General features: G+C 40.7%; 1 protein-coding gene across 1 annotated transcript in view; it reads left to right on the forward strand.

The window, feature by feature from the left end:
* The first annotated feature begins 9569 nt into the window (after positions 1 to 9569).
* Positions 9570 to 27679, forward strand: part of PTPRN2 (protein tyrosine phosphatase receptor type N2) — a 925005-nt gene continuing 906895 nt past the window's right edge. Inside the window, exon 1 of the mRNA XM_058179748.1 lies at positions 9570 to 9853. Within this exon, the coding sequence (XP_058035731.1) occupies positions 9718 to 9853 (136 nt within the window). The 5' untranslated portion in view covers positions 9570 to 9717. The remainder of the gene's footprint in view (positions 9854 to 27679) is intronic.

Here is a 27679-nt window from a genome sequence, read left to right on the forward strand (position 1 = left end):
CTGCTGGACATGTCATCTGGTTAGGGAAAATAGGGAGAGCATTGAGGGATGAACAGATGTGACGTAGGTGATTCCAGTAGTTGGTGGATCCAGTGACCCCCACTCTGATGAACAGCAGGAGACCTTACACCCGTGATGGCGAACCTATGGCATGCGTAACCGTATCAGTGGGCATGTGAACTCAGCTCTGGCGTGCCAGCTGATTTTTGGGCCCTCTGGGCCTACCAGAAGTAGGGAAACAGGGTCTTTCCTGCCTCTGGAGGGCCTCGGGGGAGGGAAGCCCATTTTTCTCTGTCACCTAGCTCCAGAGCCTCTCTAGGAATCTGGGGCCCCCTGAAAACGGCCTCCCCCCTCCCGGAGGTCCTCTGGAGGCCGAAAACAGACTGCTTGCCAACTTCTGGTAGGATCAGAAGGCCCGTTTTTTGCTATCCCCAGCCTCCAGGGCCTCTCTAGGGGCCTCTCCCCCTCCTGGCACGTGATGGCAAAAAGGTTAGTCATCACCCCCCTACACCATTCCCGACAAATGGCAGTCCAATCTCTTCTTGAAAGCCTCCAGTGATGAAGCTCAATTCCGAAGGCAACTTCTATTCCACTAGTTGATTGCTCTCACTGTCTGAAAATTCCTCCCTAGTTCTAGTTTGAATCTCTCCTTGTTCAGTTTCCTTCCATTATTTCATCCATGACTGAAACAGTCCCAACCAGCTCCCCAGGATGCCTTGCCTGTACCCACTGACAGGCCCTGAGGTTCAACCATCCCATCCTAAGCTCTACAGCTCAATTGTAGAGAGCAGAACTTTGTAGAGCTCAGAAAGTCATCAAGAATCAACCCTACAGAAGAGTCACAGTTGAAGAGCAAACTGCTGAGCTACATATCGGGTGGAGCCCCAGGGTAGTAGTGATCCAGCTTGGTATTCTGTTGGCTATTTTTTTTTTTATTGTGTCTGCAGGGTATGGTTTAAAAAAAAGTCAAAGTGATGGTTATAGTCTTTTACAGGTAGTCCTCTCTTAGTGACCATGATTGGGACTGAAAATCTGTTGCGAAATGCCAAGGTTACTAAGTGGAAAATGACATGACTGCCACTTGCAATTTTATTTCAGTGTTCTCCATTGCTTTGTTAGAAGCCAGCTGCGAAGTACAGAAATGGGGATTGCTTGACTGCAGGACACTGCAATGGTCATAAAATATAAGGACTGGCTGCAAAGCTGATTTCCCCCCCACTATGTTCAAAAGATCATTAAACATGGCAGTTGGTAAATGAGGACTACCTGTACAGAAATAAGGGATAAAGTTAGAAGAGAATATTTGTATTTGATAGTTGAACTGTGGGGTCTTTGAGCTTTGTTGTTTTCTTGCGGATGTTTACTGTAGTATGATAAATTGTAATGGATGATAATAATAAATATCCTGTCTTCTTACTGTTTACCATATGCTGCTGGAATCATTTTTTCCCACTTTGTGTTCTTTCACACTGGCCTCCCCCTGTCCCCCACAGCCATATGGTTTGCTAAGCCCATGAGAATTCAGCAATTTACCTTTCCATAAACTCATTTTTCATTATGTCCTTTCTGTATTGCCTATCTTTGCAATTTTTTTTTATTTCTATTACCAGTACTTATTTTCAGCTTACCTTATTAAAATGACATACTTTTCTACAATAGCTTTTATCTAATTTTTTTTTAAACCAGCTTTTAAAAAATGTTTACTATTAGTTTGCAAAATGTATATCCAGGAAACTCACTTAAAGATAACGGCGGTTAATAAATGGGTGTTAAATCTGGATAATGTTTGCTGCATGCAGTTGTTACCCATATATTTTATATTCAGTGACTTAGATGCTAAATTTTGTATTTGCAGATGGATGATTGCATGCAATTTACCCAAAATACAACGCAGTATCTTTCTGTTAAAAATAGGACATTGGCTTCTAATTTATTTCCAGGCTGGATTTATGCATTAAACCAAATTATGTTTTAACCCTAATTATGCAACAAACCACAATTCTTGTAAGATTACAATGTGCTAAGCCAAAACTGTATACAACCACTGTAAGATTCACAGCAACACATCAATTCAATGATCATTAAATGATCATCATTAAATGCTAGCAATTGCCTATCATTTGGCCTACTTAGTAATTCTTCCAGACCCTGACAAGTTCTATTTTGAGAAAATCAGAACTCAACAGCTTTGATGATCTCAAAGAGGGTCTAGAAATAATTCTTATTCAAGTTTTTGAAAAGGTACTTAATTCATTGGTTAGCTACCTATCCTGCCTCTTGTGCAAGTGTTTAAGGTGGTATACACAGCACCTTCTCCCATTTTTACCTACAACAGTAACTGAACTGAGTAGGATAAATTTCTCTAGATAACTTCATGGGCACTTTACAACTTTATTAAGTTAAAAAAACAGAATAAAATACAAACTACCATAAAGATAAAAGATAAAAGTTAAAAAGTTTTAACTTCTCCCCATGAAACAAATATATACAATAATGAGCACCATTTTTTTTTCATTTCAGGAACGATTATACCAATATTTGTAGTTTAGGGTTGAACTTTGGGTCCTTGATGCTCTCTGAGCTTGGTTGCTTCCTTGCAGCCATTTCTTTACTCAACTAGGTAATGTCATTAGTGCTAGAAATGCAAACTCCATTTTCTTCTAGCACTGAAGATGTTACCAAGTTGGGTAACGAAACTTCTGCAAGAAAACAAGCTCAGACAGCACCAAGGGCCCAACTGAGACTATTATAAAATATAATGTATAATGTAACACCAATCCTGCGCAGTTTGCACTGGCTTCCTGTGGTCTTTCGGGTGCGCTTCAAGATTTTGGTTACCACCTTCAAAGCACTCCATGGCTTAGGACCCGGGTACTTACGGGACCGCCTGCTGTTACCTTATGCCTCCCACCGACCCGTACGCTCACACAGAGAGGGCCTTCTCCGTGTGCCGTCCGCCAAGCAATGTTGGTTGGCAGCCCCCAGGGGAAGGGCCTTCTCTGTAGGAGCTCCTACGCTTTGGAATGAACTTCCCCCTGGCTTACGTCAAGTGCCTGATCTTCGGACCTTTCGCCGTGAGCTGAAAACGCACCTATTTATTCAAGCGGGACTGGACTGAAATTTTACTTGGGTTATTTATATTTTAAGATTTAAATTTGTTTTAAAATTTGGGCCACATTATAATATGCTTTTTAACTTTCTCTTAATGTTTATATATTGAATTTTACTTGGCTGTACACTGCCCTGAGTCCTTCGGGAGAAGGGCGGTATAGAAGTCGAAATAAATAAATAAATAAATAAATAAATATCTATCTCTAAGTTTAAGTAAATAATATCAATACCTAAAAACACCTGAACAACTAGACACAAGGACAGTTTTTTCCTGAAGGCCATCACTCTGCTAAACAAATAATTCCCTCAACACTGTCAAACTATTTACTAAATCTGAACTACTATTAATCTTCTCATTGTTCCCATCACCAATCTCTTTCCACTTATGACTGTAACTTTGTTGCTTGTATCCTTACGATTTACATTGATATTGTTTCCTGATTGCTTATTTGTACCCTATGACTATCATTAAGTGTTGTATCATTAAGTGTTAAATTTGTACACTATGACCATCATTTGTGTTGTAAATGTTGTACCTTGATGAATGTATCTTTTCTTTTATATACACTGAGAGCATATGCACCAAGACAAATTCCTTGTGTGTTCAATCACACTTGGCCAATAAAAAAATTTCTATTCTACAATACCTAAAAACATTTAAAATATTAATAAATATTCTTTATTATATAAAAACCTATTAACCCTACTAACTGTAAATAGCCATATATTTGATGATCCACAATATTTGTCTAATTACATTAAGCTAATCTTCAAATCCCAAAGTCATAACTCTTCATTTTTTCCCTTACATATACCAGTGGATATATCTTCCTCTTTCCAGCTTTGTGCCTATACCCGTGATGGCAAACCTATGGCACGTGTGCCACAGGTGGTAGATGGAGCCATATTGGTGGGCACATGACCTCAGCTCTGGCCAGCTGATTTCTGGGCCTTCTGGGCCCGCCAGAAGTCAGGAAACACATTGTTTCCGGCCTCTGGAGGGCCTCCGAGTGGGGTTGGGAAGGCTGTTTTCACCCTCCCCAGGCTCCTAGAAAGGCTCTGGAGCCTGAAGATAGCGAAAAACAAGCCTACCGGGTCCACTGTGCCATCACGTGCCAAAAGCAAGGAGACCATGGGGGGGGGGGTGGTATGCGCGGGGGGGGCAAGGTGCATGAATTATGGGTATGGGCACCCACACGCACAACCCCCCAACACTTCTCCCGCTTTTGGCACACGATGGCAAAAAGGTTAGCCATCACTGGTCTATATTATCCACACAGCCTATGATATATGTAAAAATATAATCCAATTTTCCTTTTCCTCTCTTTATCCACCATGCCTAAAAGAAAAACTCCACCTCTGATTTCCTTCAGAATGTTTTTTCCCCTGTATCTTTCACTGTGACCTACAGCCCTAGGATATTCTACTGGCCTTCTGTTAAAACCCTAATCCAATTTAACCCTAAACCCAAACAAGATTCTTCAGGTTCTGCTACCAGCGGAGACAATCTGGATTTTGGGTAGCATTTCATTTTGTTTTTATGATTTGTAAACGGCTTTGTGATGTCTGCTTGTTGGCAGTCTATAAACGCTTATTAATTTTTGTTTCTTTTGATTGATTTATATCTCATCTTTATTGGTGTCATACATAATGCGAGGAAGAGGGTTAGAAGAAGAAGAAAAAGAAAGAGGAGGAGGAGGGGAAGAAGAGGAGGGAGAAAGGGGGGGGGGAGAAGAGGGCAGAAGGGAGTAATCTTCTAATCTAACCCTGCACCTGTTAACAGCAGTGTCCCCCAAGGCAGCGTTTTAGGACCCACACTCTTTATACTTTATATAAATGACCTTTGCGATCATATAATAAGCAACTGCATTCTCTCTGTGGATGATGTAAAACTATTCAACACCACTGACAATGCTGCTACTCTACAAAAAGACCTTGACTATGTGTCAGAATGGTTAAACAACTGGCAACTCCAAATCTCAACCAACAAAGGCTCTGTTTTACACACTGGATAAAAAAAAAATCAGAACACAAAATATAAGCTGGATGGATACGACCTAACAGACGACCCTCACTCTGTCAAAGACCTTAGAGTACTCATCTCAAATGATCTAAATGCCAGAGCTCACTGTAACAGCATTGCTAAAAAAGCATTAAGAGTTGTTAACCTAACTGTGCCTAGCTTCTTCTCCGGTAATATTGAACTGCAAACTAGGGCAAACAAAACTTTTGCCAGAACAATCGAATACAGCTCATCTGTCTGGAACCCGCACTACATATCAGACATTAATACAATCGAACGAGTCCAGAGATATTTCACAAAAAGAGTCCTCCATTCTTCTGCTCGCAACAAAATACCTGATGCCACCAGACTCAAAATTTTGGGCTTAGACAACTTAGAACTTCGCCGTCTTCGGTCTGACCTAAGCATAGTACATAAAATCATCTGCTACAATGTCCTACCAGCCAATGAATACTTCAGCTTCAACCAAAACAATACAAGAGCACACAACAGATACAAACTCATGGTAAACCAATCCAAACTAGACTGCAGAAAACAGAGTTTTCAGTAACAGAGTAGTCATAGGATGCGGTGGCTCAGGGGCTAGGACGTTGAGCTTGTCGATCGAAAGGTCAGCAGCTCAGTGGTTCGAATCCCTAGTGCTGCCGTGTAATGGGGTGAGCTCCTGTTACTTGTCCCAGCTTCTGCCAACCTAGCAGTTTCAAAAGCACATAAAAATGCAAGTAGAAAAAACAGGGACCACCTTTGGTGGGAAGGTAATAGCGTTCCGTACGCCTTTGGTGTTGAGTCATGCCAGCCACATGACCACGGAGACGTCTTCGGACAGCACTGGCTCTTCGGCTTTAAAACAGAGATGAGCACCGCCCCCTACAGTTGGCAACGACTAGCACGTATGTGCAAGGGGAACTTTTACCTTTACCTTTAACAGAGTGGTCAATGCCTGGAATGCACTACCTGACTCTGTGGTTTCTTCCCCAAATCCCCAAAACTTTAACCTTAGACTGTCTACTGTATCCCTCACCCCATTCCTAAGAGGTCTGTAAGAGGCGTACATAAGTGTACCAGTGTGCTTACCGTCCCTGTCCAAATATTTTCTTTTATTTGTATCCTTTTCATGTATTTATAATTATGTTTACACTTGTATCTGTCATAAAATACATGCTTGATGGAAATAAATAAATAAATAAATAAATAAGAAGGAGGAGGGAAGAGATAGGAGGAAATGATGGGAGATGGTGGGAGGATGGAAGGGGAGGAGGAGGAGGAGAAGAAGAAGAAGGAGGAGGAGGAGAAGGAGGAGGAGGAGGGGGGAGGAGGAGAATGAGAATGAGAATTAGAATTCAAACATGACTTGGGTAAACCTTTTAATGCATATCTTTTAATGCATGCTCAACTTGGTTGGCTCCTATTTTGAAACCTATTTTGATGCTAGGGTGTCTACAAGGATGGTGTCAAGAAAGCCAAGTTGATGCTTTCATAACAGGTTCATGTAATTGTTGCTGCCATCTTGCCTTTTTTGACCTTCCTGCTGTACTGGAAGAGTGCAATGTGATGAGGAAAGGCTCTGGATAGATTCATATGATCTCAGGCTTTCATAGATGATTTACAGAGCTTCTATAATTCAAAAACTGCAAAAAAAAAAGGCTGGACTTACTATATACTGGCCAACTGGATGTTCTGAAAATTTTCAGGCAGGATTGTAATAATTTTAATTATTTGCTAGATTTTTATCTCACCTTTATTACTTTATAAGTAAGTGTACCTCCTCTACACTTCTTTTAACTTAAGTCATATCAGGCTCCAAATAAAACTAACTTTCTACAGTTTAGAACAGATGTGTCCAATCTGAGATCTATGGACTATATGCAAGATTACGAAGTTTTAACTTTTTGTGATTTATATACATTAACTATATTACATATTTTATAGGTGGCCCAAGACAATTCCTCTTTATTCGGGAGTGGCCCAGGCAAACTAAAAGGTTGGACACACATGGCTTAGAATATAAAATAAGCCATTTCTTTTATTTGTCTACTATCAACCAGGTAATAAAATCCTTGCTTCTAATATTACAGAGTTCAGAATGTCTGCAGGGTACCAATAAGAAAATCAAAGGTGACTCTTGTGACATATATAAATAGGGGAGGAGGCTTTAGTTGTGTTGCCAGAACTGCCTCTTCCCTTTTTTAAGTGGTGGTGGTGGTGGTGGAGGAGGAGGAGGAGGAGGAGGAGGATTTTTAGCTGGAAAAATCAGAAGTCTGGTAGCATCCTTTCCAACAAACACATTTTATTAAGAGCCATAAGGAGGTTTTTCTAAGCTGTAGTTTATTTCATCAGTTGTGCAGAATAGTTTTAAACTGGGAGGGTGATGATGGTGGAAAGAGGTTGGTTAGGCAAATGCAGGTGAGACAAATTATTAGGTCATGAGTTAACCACATTTTGGAATTTTTCATATTCCTTTCTTGATATTTTAAACAACCACAGACGGACCCAGGAGATAATTTCTACAGTAACTGATTTTCATAAACACTCAATATGATAGTGAATTCTTGCAGTCTGTTTTCTATCAAGTATTGATAATCTGATTATATAAAATGCCGGGAAGCATCCTTAGGGCTTCTGGTTCACTTGTCAGGTTTTAAATCAGAGGTACTTCTGGCCACTAGGTGACAGCACTGGGCTGAAGTGGTAATGGTTGGTTGGGAGAACACCAGGTAATCACACCAGGTCCCAATTAGATTGGGAAGTACTGTGAAGCGATGAAAGCTATTTTCATATTTTGCATAGACATATTTTGTATAGACATAGAACTAAATTTGATTCAAAACATACTTGACTCCTGAGTGACTGAATTTTAAAATGGCTTATCTTTAGATTTGCATTACCAATATAGCTTGGAGTTTTACACACAGCTAGTAGTCAGAAATTTAAGCTGAGTGTGGTAAAAGGAGCTTGCAGTTTCTCCATAATTTTCCTCTTCCTCGCCCTCAAATCTGCTAAATAGACATCTATTGCCTAGCGATCAGAGCTGAGTCAAAGTCTAGTCTGATTTTATATTTACCTTTCCTTTGTAAATCACATGAGATGTAATTGGTCAGAGATTCTTTCTTCAGTTTGATCTATTTTCCACCTTTATGCCACATTAAAAGTTTAATAATGACTTTTGATGTTCTACATTTTTGATGTCCTACATTTTTGAACAAACATTTCTGTGGTGGAACTTGCTAAGTTTTATTTATTTTATTTTTATTTTATTTTATTTTGTATTTAATTTGTATTTTATTTATTTATTTTCATCAAGCATGTATTCTCGTCAAGCATGTAGATACAAGTGTAAACATAATTATAAACAAATGAAAAGGGTACGAATAAAAAAAAAAAACTAGAACGGACAGTAGGCAAGCTGGTACTCTTATGCAGGCCCCTTACAGACCTCTTAGGAATCGGGTGAGGTCAACAGTAGACAGTTTAAGGTTAAAGTTTTGGGGATTTGGAGAAGAAACCAGAGTCAGGTAGTGCAATCCAGGCGTTTCATTCATCCACGTATTCATTGGCTGGTAGTTGAAGAGGTGATGGCCACTACCAGGACATCAAACGCTCACGCCCAATAACTTCTTGGAGAGGAGGCTGCAAAACATGACAGCGGTGTACTCTTTGCAGAATCAAAGAACGGGGATCAAAACCAGGAGAGCTCCGACACACTGCCAGCTCCACAGCTTGACTTCTTCTGACCAGACGCTGCGAGCATCCTCGGGTCGCATCTTCCTACTTCTAGGTTGCACCAGCAAGGAGGAGGGACTAAGGAAGTGCCGAGCCTGCTTCTCTGCAGAGTCTCACACATGGAGTAGAGAAGCGCTACTCGCGCTTCTGATGTCCGGCTTTCCGAACGTGTTTTCCAGAAACAAAATGGTGCTTATGTACAATAGTCCCATCCAAGGCAGCAGGAAGGCACTCCGTCTTTTGCTTTACACTTTAGGGGCGTGCGGTACAATTTTGAGGGTGCAAGAAGAGTGCGGAGACAGGTCCAGGGCTTGGGTGGGGTGAGGAGGGGAAGGGAGGCACAGGAAGCGAGAGCGGAGCTGTGGGCTCCTCAACCGAAGGCCCCGGTATGGCCAGCCGGGAGGGACAGGGGCGAGGGCTACCAAGTCGAGGCATGGTCGAAAGTGCTGGAGCCGGCGCTTCCATTTTGGTCAAGGGGTTTCTCTGCACCCGCGCCTCGAATTGGAGCAGTTCAGCCGGGGAAAGGAAGCTGGGAGCTGGGGCGGGGTCGGGAGACCCGCGCCCCTCTACCGCCTCGGAAAGGAACGGCTCAGGCAGCCGCGGGGCGACGGGAGCAGCCTAGCTCGCCGGCCGTTTGGGGCTAGGAAGCGGAGGAGGCGCCTGCAGGGGGAAGGAAAGAGGGAGGGGCTGAGGCGGGGGAGGGACGGCGCTGGTCGCTGTCCTGGGTCTTGGAGACACCGGAGCCGGGTGGCGTTGCTAGCCTTGCCCAGCGACGACCCGAGCAGAGGCGCGCATGGACTAAGTGGTCCTCCGGAGTTCGGGTCCAGTACCAGGCAGCCGCGGGCACTTGCCATGGGCCAAGCATGACTATGGGGTCGCTCGGCTCCCGCTTGCCTGGCCGCCTGCTGCAGCAGCTGCTTCTGCTCCTCCTCGTCGCCCGGAATCGACCCCTCTTGCACACTGGAGCCGGAGCCGCGGCTGCGGCCGAGGCCAAATTCGGTGAGTGGCGAGCTCCGGCCGCTGCGGGCGGGCGGGCGGGCGAGACGCGGCGCGCGCGGCCGAAAACCGGGCGGGAGGAGCCTCGGCCACCGCAGGAGAAGCCGGAGAGGGCAGGGAAGGGACGTTGACAGGTGAGCTCAGGCCGCCTGCCCGGCCGCCGGCGGGAAAGTAGCTGCGGAGGGGATGGGAAGGGGCTCCGCCACCTTGGACATCCGAAGAGAGCCAGTTGCGGCTGCGGCGGGGAGAAGAAGGGAGCCCGGACAGCCTGATCTTAGTTGGCGCGCCGAAGCTTCTCCGCAGGCCCCTGACATCTTTCCTGCCTTCGACATCGTGGCCAGGAAGCGTCCCTTCTTCCCCCCCCTTTGTCTCCAAGGTCTTATTCCTCCCCTTTATAATTAACCTGCCCCCTCCCCAATTCCTCCAGAGGTCCACGATGCCCAGTTTAACTTCTTATAATCAGAAACCAATTCATCCCTCCACTCACCTCCCCTTTTCACAGTTGGTTCCCTTACCTTTTCCTACCTGCCTGTAGCTCCTGGTGAAACCCAACCTGTTTCTGATGTTGCCCATCTCAGGTTCCTCAGCAGCCCCCTTCTGTATTACCCCCTTCCCCAGTTCTCACACCTGCTAGATGAAATAAGGGGTCTTAATTATGCACACACTTTCAAACCCTTAAAAGTCCACCAGGATCATCATAAAGCATGTTCTGTCTTGACACTGTCATTATACTTTCAAAAAAGGCCTAAACCAGCTGCTTTAAGAATAAGAGCCTTTTGGTGCATTTGAAGATTAAAAAGTCACCTTCATGAAATATACCGTAATTCACACAAACAGACTCATTGGGATACTAATTTGCTATTACAGTCACTAATTTTAAATGCCATACTGGTTTCAAGGGGTGCATCTATATCTAAAGGCTTTACTGCACTTCTGTCAGATGTTATAAATAATCTGAGAATGCTAAAGATACCTACTGACTCCATTCTCTTATAAATGATCCTTACTAAATGATTATTCACTAAACCGTCCTCACATTGAGTGCTTCTTTCATGCATTTTGCCATTGCTTTGTCCATTCAGAACTTTTTCTCCTGAATTAAATCTGGCATGAAACCTGTCTGATATACTCAACTCAAAGACAAGTTATAGAAATAAAATCATATTACAATGTGGAATCATTTGGGCCACCCACTATTTCCACTGGAGAGTCAGCATATTGCCAGGTGATTATTCCATTTTTTAACCAAACTAAGTAATGTCACTTCTGTAACTTAATTATCCTTATAATGAGATGAAAACTTCATACTTGTATATATATTCCATTCATGGGTCTTTCTTTCTGTCCTTGTTACCTTTTTCATGTGGAGTTCAGACTTTCTAGTCAAATAATTCCTGATGCTCATATTTATGAATTGTGATGTGCTGTAATATAGTGTGATTTTGGCTTCTACAGTGCACAAATAGCTGCAGTATTTTGTATATTGTGGCATATAACTTAATATTATGTGAGTTTAGCTATAGTGGTTTATGAAACCAAATATAACTTGCTAGAGTTTTGACAAGTTCTATCTTCCGACTGAAATCTTATTTAACAATCCAGCCACATGTTGAGCTCTTTAATGATCACTGTTTGTGCTACTGTAAGAAATGTTTCAAAATCAGATTTAATAGACAGTAATAACTAAATTATCTCCCTAAATTAAGAGAATTTCAAATATAGTTGTACTGGAATATTCAGCAAACATATCTTCAGGCTTCCTTTCCTTTTAAATAGTTCTTAATGCTAACTCTTAATCTTTTAAAAAAAGTCTCACTCATTCAGCTCTTTGATTCTTCTGGTATTGAATTCCAGGAATTAGACATTTTCAAACTGTAATCCTAGATTTTAACTGCAATCTTAACATTAATCTAACAAATCAGGTTCATCTAATTTATAAAATAATATACTTTATCTTGAAGATTCCACAGGAAGATCTTGCTAACAGAGCATATTTGGATGTGTGTGTGTGTGTGTGTGTGTGTGTGTGTGTGTGAAGGGAGGAGTGTGTATGTTTGGGAATGAAGTGTCAAAAAAGTTAAGTGGGCAAATAATTTGGTTAAATGGTTCCTATATTTGTAGGTTGTTCTTCCACGACATTCAGCATATTCCATGTTTCTACTTTATTGACTTTAAAATAACCCTAGAAAGGAGCATATCTTTCTATATATGTCCATATTGTTATGTCTTTGTATATATATGTGAAAGATACCATGTTTTCCTGAAAATAAGACCGTCTTATATATTTTTTGAACCCTACAATAAGCGCTTGGCCTTATTGCCCTGCGCTCAAAAGCCCGATTGGGCTTATTATCAGGGGATGTCTTATCTTCGGGGAAAACAGGATAGGATATAGTTATTAAAACCTTTAATTCAGGAGCAAAAGGCAGTGAATATAGTGCTTTGACCTCCTATTTTCTCCCACAACAGCCTTGTAAGGTAGATAGGGCTGTGAGAGAGTTGATTGGCCCCGAATCCTTCATTGATTGACAGGAAACCTGAAACTCAATCTTCCTATCATAGTCTAAGAATAACCCCTACACAGGTTTTCATGATTGGCTTCACACATTCTTAACTATGGATCATTGTATAAGACACAATTGCTTGCGTTCATAGAACAAGCAGAGTCAGAAACTATGGTTTGCAACTTCTGTTGTATTCACATAACCCAATAAAATCAAACAATCCCCATTAAGCATAAACTGCAATGCATGGGCCTAGCTTAAAACTGCCCAGAGTAAGCAGATAACTGATTTTCATGAATGAATCTTGTCATTTCCATTAAAAAAAATCACATGCCTAAAAAAGACTGACAAAGGTCTATTAGATCCAAATATCATATATCATTTACCAAACTTTTGATTCATAGTTATTGTTGTATATACTCCAGTATATTGGGGGGAAAAACACCATTCCTTTTTATGAATAAATTGGAGAACCTGCAGTTTCATAACTATCTTTATAAACTAAGCTTTTTTTTTTATGAAAGAGCAAGTTGATTCAGCTTTTTGTCCTTGAACAGATAAATGGATCAGTATTTATACATTGTTGTTCAAAGTTCTATTGTTGTTCAAAGCACACTGAAATAATTCATTTAATGTTTGTTTTCTAGGCTAAAAAGATAAGCTAATTGGAATTAAGCTAGGATTATTTACAGGATGTTTCAAGCTACAGTTTAAAAGAATTAAGGAGGACATTTTACAAAAAGAATGGACAGACAATTTATGGAAGATCTTGAGCATGGCTTCATTTATAATTGACCTCAGATTATCTTTCTTAGATCATATGAAAGGGTGCATTTTTTCAGAAAAATACATAATGCATTTGGATATTTTTTGATGGTATATTTTAATTGATTGAAGTATCTCGGGGTATTTTTATTTATCTTACTCTGCTATTGAATATGAATTGAAGATAATAAGTGGGATGAATATAGTTTTTCCTGTTTAGTTTTATAAAAGTCTGTGCACTAAACTGATTTGCAACTCATTTTCCTTGGAAGTAAAAAAAACCACAACAATCTCAGTTTCAACTATAAAACTATTTTTTTTATTTAATTGGGAAATTAAAACTCCAGGAAAAAATAAAGACAACAAGCATTTGTCCTATTGTGTGGAAATAATGTTTATCTTTTTATGATTCATTTTTACAAAATTATTTTCTGTAACAATCCTGTGTAATAAAATTTGGTAATGAGAAAAATGCCATACTCTGAGGGATTTTTTTAAAAGTGGGGGGGGGTTATATTTAGCAATGGTTAAAGCAACAATATATCATTTAAAGGCGCAATCGAACTATTAGAAAAAAATAAAGAAAATTTTTAGAAGCAAAAATCTGGTGAACTAAAGACAGGTGGAACGGAAAGATTTAAGAAGACTACTCAAATCACACAAGTGTCACAAGGAAAGTATTGGGAATGAAAGTATAAAACAGGTGATAAGCTATTTTATTGCCAAAACTGGGAGATCACAAAAAAGCTTTTGAGAAGAACATAGCATTTTTTAAAATTAGCATAATTAACATACTGTATCAAAGAGGAAAGTACATTTCAATATTTGAAGAAGTCACGGACAGAGTAGGAAGAAGCAATACTACTTCATAAATATGATGATGATGATGATTTGGATGTTATCCATTCAGTCATATCCAACTCTTGGCAATTCTATGAATAGGCCAAGTCTCTCCATATCTTCTGATCTTGTACCGCAGGGTTGTCAGACTCAAGGCCCATGGGCCAGATATGACCCACGGGTGCTTAGATCTGGTCTGTGATACTGACCTGGAAATAGCAAAGGACTGACCCACGGTGCCTCTGCTAGTGAAAATGGGGTACAGGGCAGGGGTGAAATGTAAAATTTGTTACTACTGGTTCTGTGGGCATGGCTTGGTGGGGGGAGTAATGTGACTAGATGGGTGTGGGGACAACTTTTTTTTACTTTTAAAACCATTTTAAAATGCTTTTTAAATACCTTTAAAATGCTTTTAAAAGTAAAAACAATGCTTTTAAAAGCCTCTGATGATCAGGCAACTCAGCTGGGATCGCCAGAGGAGCCTTTTAAAATCATTTTTTACAGCCTCTCCACCTGAAGAGGTTGTAGAAAAAAATGCTTTGAAAGGGTTATGACGATCCCCCCTGAGCTGCGCGATCATCAGAGGCTTTTAAAAGCATTATTTTGGTGGAAGAAAAAATGCTTTTAAAAGTAAAAAAAAAAAACCCTCTGATTATCACAAGGCTCAGCTGGGGCAGGGGAGGGGCAGGGATTTTTGCTACCGGTTCTCCGAACCACCCACTGCCATCGCTACAGGATTGGGAGCATTTTACCCTGGTAGAGGGGGCCCTGCATGTGGCCCCCATGCCGTTTCGGCCAGCAGGGTACTGCAGGAGGTGTCCGTCCCGTCTCCTCCACCTGGCTGGCCCGTGGAGGATAAGTAGAATGCTGATCTGGCCCTTGAAAAAATCCATTTTGACACCCCTGTTGCACTGCTTCTTTTAGTTGTTCTATTCTCTGTCTGGGGAAATCAAATAATGAACATGTGCAGCTATTTAAGGAACTGGATTCTGGAGAGCTTTTGAACAGCAAGGATGGAAGAGTTGAGAAGTGATGTTGTGGAAAATGGGACAACAGGTGTTCAGGATGAAGAAGATGGATTTCCAGTTGGTAAGACTGATTTTGGAGTGCAGTTCTGAGATTAAAAGTTTCAAGATAATGACAAAAAAATTGTTAAATAGCTAAAATGTGTTTTTAAATATTTTTTGCAATAAATGTTGTATTTTATTCACAACGTTAACTCCAAAAAAAAAAAAGAAAAAAACAAATACAAGAACAAAGCAAAACTAAACATGACATTAAAAAAAGAAAAAATGTATATAGGAAAAAAACAAGATAAAGCAAAAAAGCCAACAACCTCACATACACATGGATTGTTTCATGTAGTTGAATACTAGGTAAATATATATTTTTGAAATAAATATATTTATTTCAAATATTGTGAAATAGTTCCACAATTTATGATCTACAATTCTGCTTACCCAACCAATTTGACTTGACATCTATCTACTAGATATACTCTGTGTGTGTGTGTATGCTTGTGTGTATAAAACATGGATAACAGATAAAGCCAGCAGCAAGATTAGATTTTAAAGCCCTCTGTTAACAATCTGTCATTTACAGAAATTATACAACGGCTTCTGATACACCATAAACTGCCACATTCATTGTCTCTGATCCTTCTAGGATCAAATATTCTCGATTGATTCTTAATGATAAAGCTTTTCTTTAAAAAAATAATTTTAACTAGGATCTTTTGCAACAATTGGATCACATTCCCACAAGTCATAAGTTTCTGTTGTAGATACTGTATCTCTGCAGTCTTTGTTGTTAAAAAAAAAACCCCAACAATTTTCCAGTTGGATAACTATTGAACAAGAGTAATGCTTGATGAACAACAGAGGAAGATAATCAGGAAGACAAACAATTGAAAGGAAGAATGGATATATTTCCAAATTTTGGAGAAATAACTGGAGAGAGTGGATGAAATCTCAGAAGAATGAGATTACATAGACAACAGGATATGGCCAATGTGGTCATGACAGTGATGATGAGATTGGATGAAATTGTTCAATATCAGTTATCCAGATGTTACCAAAATGTGCTGATTTTCTGCTCCCATAAATTTCCTGCCAGATCTATTTCTGTGTCCTATAGTTGAAATGCAATACATCTGGAGGATTCTAGCTTTAGAAAGAAGGCTATAAAGAGAGAAGATTGAGAAATTCCACCATCTACAATAGTTATTCAAGAGGTAAAAGAGGAACATGCAGATAGGAGAAGGTCAGGATTTTAAACTCTTCTCATAAGTACATTATTTATGTTTTAGTAATAAATGAATTCTTGTTTGGGAATATAATCAAGATTTATCTAATCTGCATGCTATATGACATGTGGATAATGACTCTGCTCAGAATGTGTTTATTTCAGCAGGAATACAGTCATTGCCATTACGATTGATAAAATGCAGAACTGAGCTTGGAAATTTATGACTGGAATAATACTGGCAGTGGCTGTTTTGTTGTTGATTCTAGGTCTCTGAGGCTTGGGAAGATATGGTCAAATATTTGAAACCCTTAATTCGATAAGCATGAAAGATGAATTTTCTAAGAGTGGCAATGGCTGGAACCAGAAGAATAGGCTTCATATAGATTTTGGCCATAATTAAATAAGAAATCTCTTAAAGAAGGCAACAATTTTAGTTTTGCTGCTTGCTAATCGATGACTAGCATTCTCATCACTGCAGAAATAAAAAGAGCATGAAGCTCTAATTCAAGCCCACTTGCATTAGGGAGTGGATTGCAGCATTGTCCTCTTCTAAAAGAACAAAAATGGAGCTGTTGCTTAAAATAGGAGGTTGGTGCTCTTTGGAGCATGGGGCTGCAAGATAATATGAGAATGAATCTACTACATGGTTATGCTTAGATCTGAGTGAGCTTGGCCTGAGCTGAAAGAAAGTGTCTTTAGCATTAATATTTGATAGGCAAAACCTAGATATTTATGCAGAAGACCTGTTGGGGAGACAGAATAACAGAGTTGGAAGGGACCTTTCTATTCTATTCTATTCTATTCTATTCTATTCTATTCTATTCTATTCTATTCTATTCTATTCTATTCTATTCTATTCTAGTCCAACCCCATGCTTAGGCAGGAAACCCTACACCACTTTGGACAAATGGTTATCCAATCTTTTCTTAAAAACTTCCAGTGTTGGAACATTTTACAACTTCTGGAGGCAAGTTGTTCCTTTGATTAATTATTCTAACTGTTAGGAAACTTCTCCTTAGTTCTAGGTTGTGTCTCTCCTTGATTAGTTTCTACCCATTGCTTCTTGTCCTGCCCTCAAGTGCTTTGGAGAATAGTTTGACTCCCTCTTTTTTGTAGCAACCCCTGAGATATTGGAACACTGCTATGATGTCACCCCTAGTCCTTCTTTTCATTAAACTAGACATACCCAATTCCAGCAACCGTCCTTTGTATGTTTTAAATGATACAATATAGTGCAAAAAAATTATTATCCTCCCTATAAAGTCTTAAGCCTCTCAATATTTTTCCATCTATGTTGCGAGGATAAAGTTTTAATGGCACCCTGGCACAAGAGTGACTATCTTTGTGCACTGTTTGCAGTAGAAACAGTCTTCCATGTTCTTTTGTGTTGTCCTACAGCGGGGCAAGTTGCCCTAATCACACCTTTCTGCTTTTGTGGTTCCACCAACTCTGAAAATGAGAACATCACCCTCTTTTTGGGTCACTGAATATTTCTGGAAGAGTTGACAAATTTGTTGGAATGGTTTGCTCTTGTCTTCTTCTAAGAGCTGAGAAAGAATGATTGATCCTAATTCACCCAGCTGGCTTCATGCTTAAAACAGGACTAGAACAGGGGTCTCCAACCTTGGTCTCTTTAAGACTTGTGGACTTCAACTCCCAGAGTCCCTCAGCCTGCAAAGCTGGCTGAGGAACTCTGGGAGTTGAAGTCCACATGTCTTAAAGGGACCAAGGTTGGAGACCCCTGGAGTAGAAGACATGGTCTCCCAGCTTTTAATCCTGTACCCTTGATCACTAGATCAAACAGGCTCAAACTTATCTCTGTGACATATTTAATATAACTGCATCTGGACAGCAGTTTCACAACTGAAGATCAAAAGTACTGATGTTTAATTTGATGAGCACCTTGCTTAGGGTGTCAGGCCTGGAAACCATACTAGACTTTAGGGTTCCAGACGCTGCCACATTTTTCCCCTGAGGGGAAGAAGTGGGGTTGAGGGATATGGTAACATTCTTCAAGCGGTCAAGGTCGGATGGTGTTCACATCTGCAGGAGGAGTGGAGAGAAGATATTCGAATGAACTGGGAGAACGTGGAATCATGTGACCAGCAAAGGGGTTAGGGGGGTGGGACTCTTGGGGTTTGTATAACTGGGAAAAGAATCCGGAAGTTCTGGAATTTCACTCATCGTGTGCCAGTTTCCTCATGCTAGTAAAGAACTCTGAAAGACAATGGCTTCTGAGTTTTTTTTATGCAGAAGAGGTTTTTCTGGAACCTTGACATAGGGAAGTATTCATAGAATCGGTACAGATTTTTTAAGAAAAGTTTTAAGACCTTCTTGAAGCTTGCCTGGAAATTGCCCCTCTATTTTCTCCATTAGCAACCAAGAAACAGGATTTACCCAACCCTCTGTTGTTTAATTGAGTTACACTTCAAATACCCTCACCAGTGATTGAGTATGAAGGTTATGGATCTTGAGAATTAAGGCCCAATGCTTTGGAGCAGGGGTCTCCAACCTTGGTCCCTTTAAGACTTGTGGACTTCAACTCCCAGAGTTCCTCAGCCAGCTTTGCTAGCTGAGGGACTCTGGGAGTTGAAGTCCACAAGTCTTAAAGGGACCAAGGTTAGAGACCCCTGCTTTGGAGGGTAAAGGTTAGGATACTTTTTAATTAGAAAGTTATATACTTCATCACTGCTTTCTCTTGAAATGTGAATATTCTTAAGTGAGTTGCATAAAGTTCTTGCAGAATTGTTAGATTGTAAGGGATTATATGCTTATTTTTATTTAAAGAAAAAGTAATGCCGAATTAGTGTTATTTTATTTGTCATCACAATAGCAGTAGCACTTAGGCTTATATACCGCTTCACAGTGCTTTACAGCCCTCTCTAAGCGGTTTACAGAGCCAGCCTATTGCCCCCAACAATTTGAGTCCTCATTTTACCCACCTTGGAAGCCTGAGTCAACCTTGAGCCTGGTGACATTTGAATTATTTTGCTTATGCAAAATTCAAGAGTTTAAAAAGTTTGTTGCTTCTTGGCTTTTAAAAACTGTTTTCAAATCCAATTAATTGGATAATACTGCTACATAACTTCAAACCAGGACATAGGTATCTGTTACTAATCATAATGATAAAAGAAACGACAAAAAGTGTCATGATTTCATGATGGTTTCATGATTTCATTCTTCAGTCCTTCATGCTTATGTCACCAGTAATGTTACTAGATTTGAATTGTGATGTCATGACACACATTTCATAGGTTATTGTTATTTCTCTTGTCCTCTCCCATGGGACTCTTTGATCTCCCTTTGTTCACTCACTTTTGCCCTGGTACTAAAAAGATAGCAAATAAAGAAAAGTGTTTCTTTCTCAAAATTATACTTTATTTCCCATTCCCAAGACCTCTCCATGAAGCTAAGATAAGAATTTGGGACTTTGCAAAGAAGATTTCAGGTTCATTGAGAAGAATTAATAGAGTTCTCCTCCTGTAAAGCAAGAACATTTCTAGCTGTATTTGAAATCTAGTTTGTCTATGAATAAAGTAGGTGTGTTAGATTGGTGCTAATGATTGCCTAGCATCGCAGTACAATTCTTTAATTGATAATTCTTGATATTTCATTAACATTTTTGTAAGTCAACATAGGAATAGTTTTTCCAGAACTTCTGAAAATTAAAATCTCTTATTGCTGTTCTTTCATACTGACAAATTTACTAATTTAGATAAGAATAGTAAGAATTAGTTTTAATTCCTCTTACCAACGCTTTATTTATTTAGTAATAAATAATTGATTTATACTATACTAGGACCTACCTAGTGGCAATGGGGGAGGCGAGGCGTACCTACGCCTCCACCCTCATTGCGTCGGCAGATAACCGCCCGGCCGCCCTGTTTCGGGTGACCCGCTCCCTCCTTCATCAGGAGGTGCGGGATGACCCTTTGCAGGGACGTGCCGAGGAGTTTAGTGGTTATCTATACGATAAAATCGCTCAGCTCCGGGACGATCTGGACCGAATTTGGGATGATCCAAGCGGGGGAGAGGAGGCACGTCTTGTTGAGTCTGTTTGGGATCAGTTTGATCCTGTGGCTCCCGAGGACGTGGACAGGTTATTGGGGAGGCTCCATGCCACGACATGTTTACTGGACCCGTGCCCTTCCTGGCTGGTACTGGCTACTCAGGAGGTGACACGAGGCTGGCTCCAGAGGATTATCAATGCTTCTTTGTTGGAGGAGTTTTCCCGCCGCCTTGAAAGAGGCGGTGGTGAGACCCTCCTTAAGAAGCCTTCTCTGACCCAGCTATTTTAAGTAACTATCGTCCGATCTCCAATCTTCGCTTTGTTGCAAAGGTTGTAGAGAGTGCTGTGGCTCGACAGCTACCCCAGTACCTGGATGAAGATGTCTATCTGGACCCGTTCCAGTCCGGTTTCCGACCCGGATACAGCACAGAGACGGCTTTGGTCGCATTGGTGGATGATCTCTGGAGGGCCAGGGACAGGGGTTATTCCTCTGCTCTGGTCCTGTTAGACCTCTCAGCGGCTTTTGATACCATCGACCATGGTATCCTGCTGCGCCGGTTGGAGGGATTGGGAGTGGAGGCACCGATATCGGTGGTTCTCCTCCTATCTCTCCGACCGGTCGCAGACGGTGTTGACGGGGGGCAGAGGTCACCGCGAGGGGCCTCACTTGTGGGGTCCCGCAGGGTCGATCCTCTCGCCTGCTGTTCAACATCTATATGAAGCCGCTGGGTGAGATCATCAGTGGCTTTGGGGTGAGATACCAGCAGTACGCTGACGACACCCAGCTGTACTTTTCCACCCCGGGCCACCCCAATGAAGCTGTTGAAGTGCTGTCCCGGTGTTTGGAGGCCGACGGGTCTGGATGGGGAGAAACAGGCTCAAGCTTAATCCTCCAAGACGGAGTGGCTGTGGATGCCGGCATCCCGATTCAGCCAGCTGCAACCGCTGCTGGCTGTTGGGGCAGTTATTGGCCCCAAAGGATAGGGTGCGCAACTTGGGTGTCCTCCTGGATGATCGGCTGTCGCTTGAAGATCATTTGACGGCCGCTCCAGGAGGGCCTTCCACCAGGTTCGCCTGGTTCGCAGTTGCGCCTTCCTTGATCGGGATGCCTTATGCACGGTCACTCACGCGCTACCTCTCGCTTGGATTATTGTAACGCTCTCTACATGGGCTCCCTTGAAGTGCGTCCGAGGCTTCAGTTAGTCCAGAACGCAGCTGGTGATAGAGGAGCTGCACGCAGCTCCCATGTAACACCTCTCCTGCGCAGGCTGCACTGGCTACCTGTGGCCTCTCGGTGCACTTTAAGGTGTTAGTCACGACCTTTAAGGCGCCCATGGCTTAGGACCTGGGTACTTACGGGACCGCCTACTGCTACCACATGCCTCCCACCGACCCGCACGCCTCACAGAGAGGGACTCTCAGGTGCCGCCCGCCAACCAATGCCGGCTGGCGGCCCCCAGGGGACGGGCCTTCTCTGTGGGGGCTCCCACACTCTGGAACGAACTCCCCCCGGGCTTACGCCAGATATCTGACCTTCGGACATTCCGTCGCGAACTGAAAACATATCTCTTTATTCGCGCGGGGCTGGCTTGAATGGAATTTTAAACTCAAATTTTTAGCAATTTTAATGGGGTTTTTGGTTTTATGGTAAATTTCTTAAATTTTTCAGGCTCATTTAATAAGTTTTTAATTGATTTTAACTTTGTATATTGTATATTGTTCTTTGTTGGTTTTATTCTGCCTGTACACCGCCCTGAGTCCTTCGGGAGAAGGGCGGTATAAAAATCAAATAAATAAATAAATAAAAAATAAATAGTATTTGGTTGCAAGAAAAAGCATTGATTGGATTGACTTCTAATAACATCTAACACCTAATAATGATACTACTGTGATACGCTTAATCACGTTACTGAAAATCTAGACAATTACATTGTTTCAATAATAGAATAATATGCTTATTGAGGTTATGGGTTCTCCATCTTTAAATTTTTAACAAAAAGCTAGAAAACCACTCTTATGGATGGTTTAATAGGTTTACCGATAGTAAACGGATAGTGATCCTTGTAGGTCATTCCAACTCTACGATTCTATGATTTCATGGCTATGACTCTCAATTATGTCCCTGTAACTCCGTTTGGAAACAAGTGATTGGTTGAACACTGGAAAAGGCAGAATGTCTTGTGGATGCGTGTATATGGACTTCATTTAGGTTGAAACAAGGCTGGTATGATTTATAACTGCAAGGCTGATCTGCATGAATATATGAAGAAGATAACCCAGCAGAGAAGCTTCACGAGAAATCAGCCTATTCAAAACTTCCTGTGTTTTCACATATTTTAAGAAGCAAAGCAAGCTGTAGAATCCAAAAAGTATTAGTAACATCCATCCATAGCAGTAGTGGAATTCAAATTTTTTTTACCACTGGTTCTGTGGGCTTGGCTTGGTGGCCCTGGTTTGAGTTGCATTGGAGGAGAAGGATACTGCAAAGTCTCCATTCCCACCCCACTCCAGGGGAAGGATACTGCAGAATCTCCATTCCCACCCCATTCCAGCAGAAGGATACTGCAAAATCCTCATTCCCTCCCCACTCCTGGGGAAAGGATATTGCAAAATCTCCAATCGCACGCCACCTTGGGGCCAGCCAGAGGTGGTATTTGATTCTCCGAACTACTCAAAATTTCCACTACTGGTTATCCAGAACCTGCTGGATTTCACCCCTGATCCATAGTTTTGAAAAATAATATCCTATTTTTCACCTGATGGAGGAAGGTAAATGCACGGAGAAAACACTGAGAAAATCACTGCTTATCATAGCAGTGATTTCAAAAAGGCGTATGATTCCCCAAATCAAAAGAAAGCAGCTAAGACAGAAGTAATAGATCTAGGTAACCAATTGTTTTGGATTTAATGTTTGAATTTAATCCTCACTATTATAAGTATATTATGTAAGGGGTTAAAAATCACTCAGTTTTAATGCCTAAGGAAGGACTTGAACTGATGATCTCACAGTTCTAGTCCAGCATCTTAACCTTTGCATAAAATTGCTTTTAATTACCGTATATACTCGAATATAAGCCGATCCGAGTATAAGCCGAGGCCCCCAATTTTACCCAAAAAAACTGGGGTAAACTGGGGACTCGAGTATAAGCCGAGGGAGGGAAATGAGGCAGCTACCGGTCAGGGAAAGCCTCCCTCCCTCAGCCGAGAAGGCTGGCGGCTCCCCCGCCCCGCCCTCTCACTGCACCGGCAGGGCTTCCCCGCGCTAATGCAAAAGCCCGCCAAGTTTGCACCATCCGGTATAATGTGAAAAAAAGAAGAAAAAAAAAACTCGAGTATAAGCCGTATATACTCGAGTATAAGCCGAGGGGACGTTTTTCAGCACAAAAAACGTGCTGAAAAACTCGGCTTATACTCGAGTATATACGGTATATCATTTATCTGTTTATTTAAAAATACATATGGTTGTCCAAATTACACATGGTGCCTCCAGGTGGTATATTTGCATTCTGCTTCATTGTATTCCATTTATCTTATATTTTAGTTTTTCTATTTCTGTTTTACAACTTTCCCTGAACTTTCTGAAATAACCACAAACCTACCCAGATAAATCAAAATGGGCTCAATGCAGAAAGAAACTTAAAGTCACTGAGGCTTCATAAAGTTTGCTAATAGCACTACTTTTACTGTCACCTAAATACCTGTCTTAAATCAGCTCATAAAGCTGTGCTTTGTTGCTTTGAACTTTCCAGATCTCACATCTAAGCTGTTTGAGGTGTAGGGGGAAAAAGCTTCATAATTGGACATCAGGAGGATGATTAAACTTTCCTCCCAACTGGAGGTCTTTTATGTAGCCAAAGGAAAATAATGTTTTTTCAGTTTTATACCATAGTGACTGACTGTACTCTTCTATAGGGATAGTCAACATAAAAGGTTTTACTTTCATCTGCTTTTGACATCAGAGTATCTGCTGCATCTTTAAAGATATAGAGATTATGTTTCTACTGGATCAGACAAGGTTTTTATTTTTAACATATCAGGAATCTATTGGCTGGTCTTGCATTAATTTATTTTAGTGTCTCTAACAAACAGAATCACAGGTAGAAGGCAGTGTTATATTTGCATTGCAGAAATCTCTCACATAATTAATATAAAGATCTACTTTCTTTTTATTATACTCTTTAATTATACAGGTAGTCCTTGACTTACAACCATTTGTTTAGCAATGGTTATAACAGCATTGAAAAAAGTGATTTATTGCACTTATAACTGTTGAGGATCCTTAGAACATAGAACAACAGAGTTGGAAAGCTCAGCAAAGCTGGCTGAGGAACTCTGGGAGTTGAAGTCCACAAATCTTAAAGGACCAAGGTTGGAGACCCCTGTTCTAATCCAAACCAGTGGTCGATTGCTACCGGTTTGCCCCAGTTCAGGTGAACCGGTAGCAAAGATAAGTGAAACCCACCCTGATCCAAACCCTTTTCGAGCAGGAGACCCTATACCAGGGATATCAAATTCATTTTTAATGAGGTCTACATTAGGGTTGTTTTTGAAGTCGAGGGGGGGCATGGCCAGAGGAGGCCTGGTGAGCTTGATATCACTCGTATTGGGGGCACCTGTGCCCGAGTGCTCTGCCAGCAAAAATGGGCTCCTAAGCTCTATTTTCAGCTTTGACTGCCTCCTGCATCCCTCTGTCAGCGAAAACAGAGCTCAGGAGCACGCACATAGCCCCTCAAGCTCCTTTTTGGCAGAGGGCTGCAAGAAGCCATTGCAGCTGAAAACGGAGCCTGGAAGAACTGCACATGGCCCTCCCGATCTCCATTGTCGGTGACAGAGGCAACACAGGCCTGTCCTTTGCTGTTTCCAGGGTGGCCCTGCGGGCCAGATCTAAGTATCTTGTGGGCCAGATACAGCCCATGGGCCTTGAGTTTGACACCCCTGCCCTATACTATTTCAAACAAATGGCCCTTGTTAAAAGCCTCCAATGATGGGAGCACTCACAACATCTGAAAGTAAGCCATTTCCCTGGTTAATTGTTCTCACCGTTAGGAAATTCCTCTTTAGTTTTATGTTGCTTCTCTCCTTTTTTAGTTTCCATACTTTCTTGCCTTGCCTTGTGATGCTCTGGATAATAGATTGACCCTTTCTTTGTGGCAGTTCCTCAAATATTGAAATGCTGCCATCACGTTTCCCTTAGTCCTTCTTCTCACTAGAGTAGGCATACCAATTTCTGCAACTGTTCTTCATATGTTTTACTTTGCAGCCCCCTAATCAACTTTGTTGCTCTTTTCTGCATTCTTGCCAGAATCTCAACATTTATATATTGTGGTGTCCAAAACTAGATGCAATATTCGAAATGTGGTCTTACTAAGGCTTTATAAAGTGATAATAATATTTCATCTGATCTTGATTCTATCCTTCTATTAATGCAGCCTAGGATTGCATTGGCTTTTTTGAGTGCTGCCATGTGATTAAATTTCAAGTGCTTGGCAACCAATATATATTGATGATGTTGAAGTGTCCTGGGGTTGTGTGATCACCACATCTGATTTGCCAGCTGATTTCTGACAAACAAAAACAGTTTGCTTAATGACTATGAGATTCATTTACCACCTGCAGTGATTCACTTAAGAGTTGCTTTGCTTAGAAGAAACAGCAATTCTGATCCCAATTGTGGTCATAAGTCAAGGTCTACCTGTAGGATATCCCAAAATCATTTGTATCTGTTTAGCATAAACCATATAAACCATATCTTCCATGCTTTTAAAAACTTTTGAAACATTTCATTGCTAATTTTTTTCCTCCTATTTGTTCCTATTTTAAAGGTGATACAATATTTTTGTATGTATTTATGTTTGTAATATTTATATAACCAACATTTCTCTTGGTAGGATATGTTCTCTCCCACTTTACTCTTCTTTTACAATTAAACATTTATATTGATATATTGACCATCAATTGTGTTGTAAATGTTGTACCTTGATGAACGTATCTTTTCTTTTATGTACACTGAGAGCATATGCACCAAGACAAATTCCTTGTGTGTCCAATCACACTTGGCCAATAAAAATTCTATTCTATTCTATCAGTCCCACATACAGAATAAATTTAGCAATAGAGAATTATAGTCAGTGGACTTTGCAAATATTGCAATGTCCAGTTTTGAATTCCACATATAGTTATTATAGAATGATTGATTGATTGATTGATAGAATGAGAACGATAAAAAGAAAGGAACTTTTTAAAAAGTCTGTATTTCTTTTGTGAAGAACAAATATTTGCTAATGTTTTACTAAGTTAATGTAATCTGCAAACAAAACAAAAAAGATTAATCTTAAAACAGCAGAAGTCTGCATTTTTAAGCTCATACATTCTCATTAGCCTTGAATTTAATCATTTGGTATGTTTGAGAATATATAACTTTACACATTCTAATTATACTTCAGAAGATGCAATTGTGGTTACGGTTAATATAAAATGTCCACGTATAAAGAAGTGGTCAAAATTCCAGCAATTGGCAACTGACATGCATTTATGACAGTTGCATCTAGGGTCAATTTCAATAAACTTAGAGAGAGCTTGAGAAGGATTCCATGGATGAGAATCCTCAAGGGGAAAACAACTCAAGAAGCTTGGGAAATTTTGAAAAGTGAGATTATAAAAGCCCAGTCTAGCACAATACCAATGAAGAAGAAAAAAAATAAATCACAAAAGAAACAAGCATGGATGCATAAAGAACTATCTGACAAATTAAAAGACAAAAAGGACAAGTATAAAAAGTGGAAAGAGGGGCAAATAACTAAGGCAGAATATCAGCAAATAGCCCGAGCCTGTAAAGATGAAGTGAGGAAAGCTAAGGCTCACAACAAACAAAGGCTAGCGACAAAAGTAAAAAATAACAAAAAAAGCTTCTTCCAACATGTTAAAAACAAGAAAAAAGTCAAGGAAACAATTGGCCCATTGCTGGGAGAAAGTGGCAAAAAGGTGACAAGCAACAGGGAGAAAGCAGATCTACTTAACTCACTTTTTGCATCTGTCTTTACATAAAAGGAAAAAACAATCCAACCTATCAAAAACAGCACCACAAAAAACAGATTAGGAACACAAGTTAAAATAGGAAAAAAAATGCTAAGTGAACATCTGTCTACCCTAGACGAGTTCAAATCACTAGGACCGGATGGATTACACCCCAAGGTTCTGAAGGAACTGGCAGATGAGATCTCAGAACCACTGAACTATATTTCTCAAAGATCCTGGAGCACAGGGGAACTGCCAGAGGACTGGAAAAGAGCTGATGTAGTTCCCATCTTCAAAAAAGGAAAAAAAAAACAGATCCAGGAAACTACAGACCTATTAGCCTGACCTCAATACCAGGGAAGATTCTGGAAAAGATAATCAAGCAATGAATCATTGAACACCTAAAAGCAAACAAAGTAATAACCAAAAGCCAACATGGCTTTGTCAAAA

This window comes from Ahaetulla prasina, chromosome 4, assembly GCF_028640845.1.
Source record: "Ahaetulla prasina isolate Xishuangbanna chromosome 4, ASM2864084v1, whole genome shotgun sequence".
NCBI classification, from domain to species: Eukaryota; Metazoa; Chordata; class Lepidosauria; order Squamata; family Colubridae; genus Ahaetulla; species Ahaetulla prasina.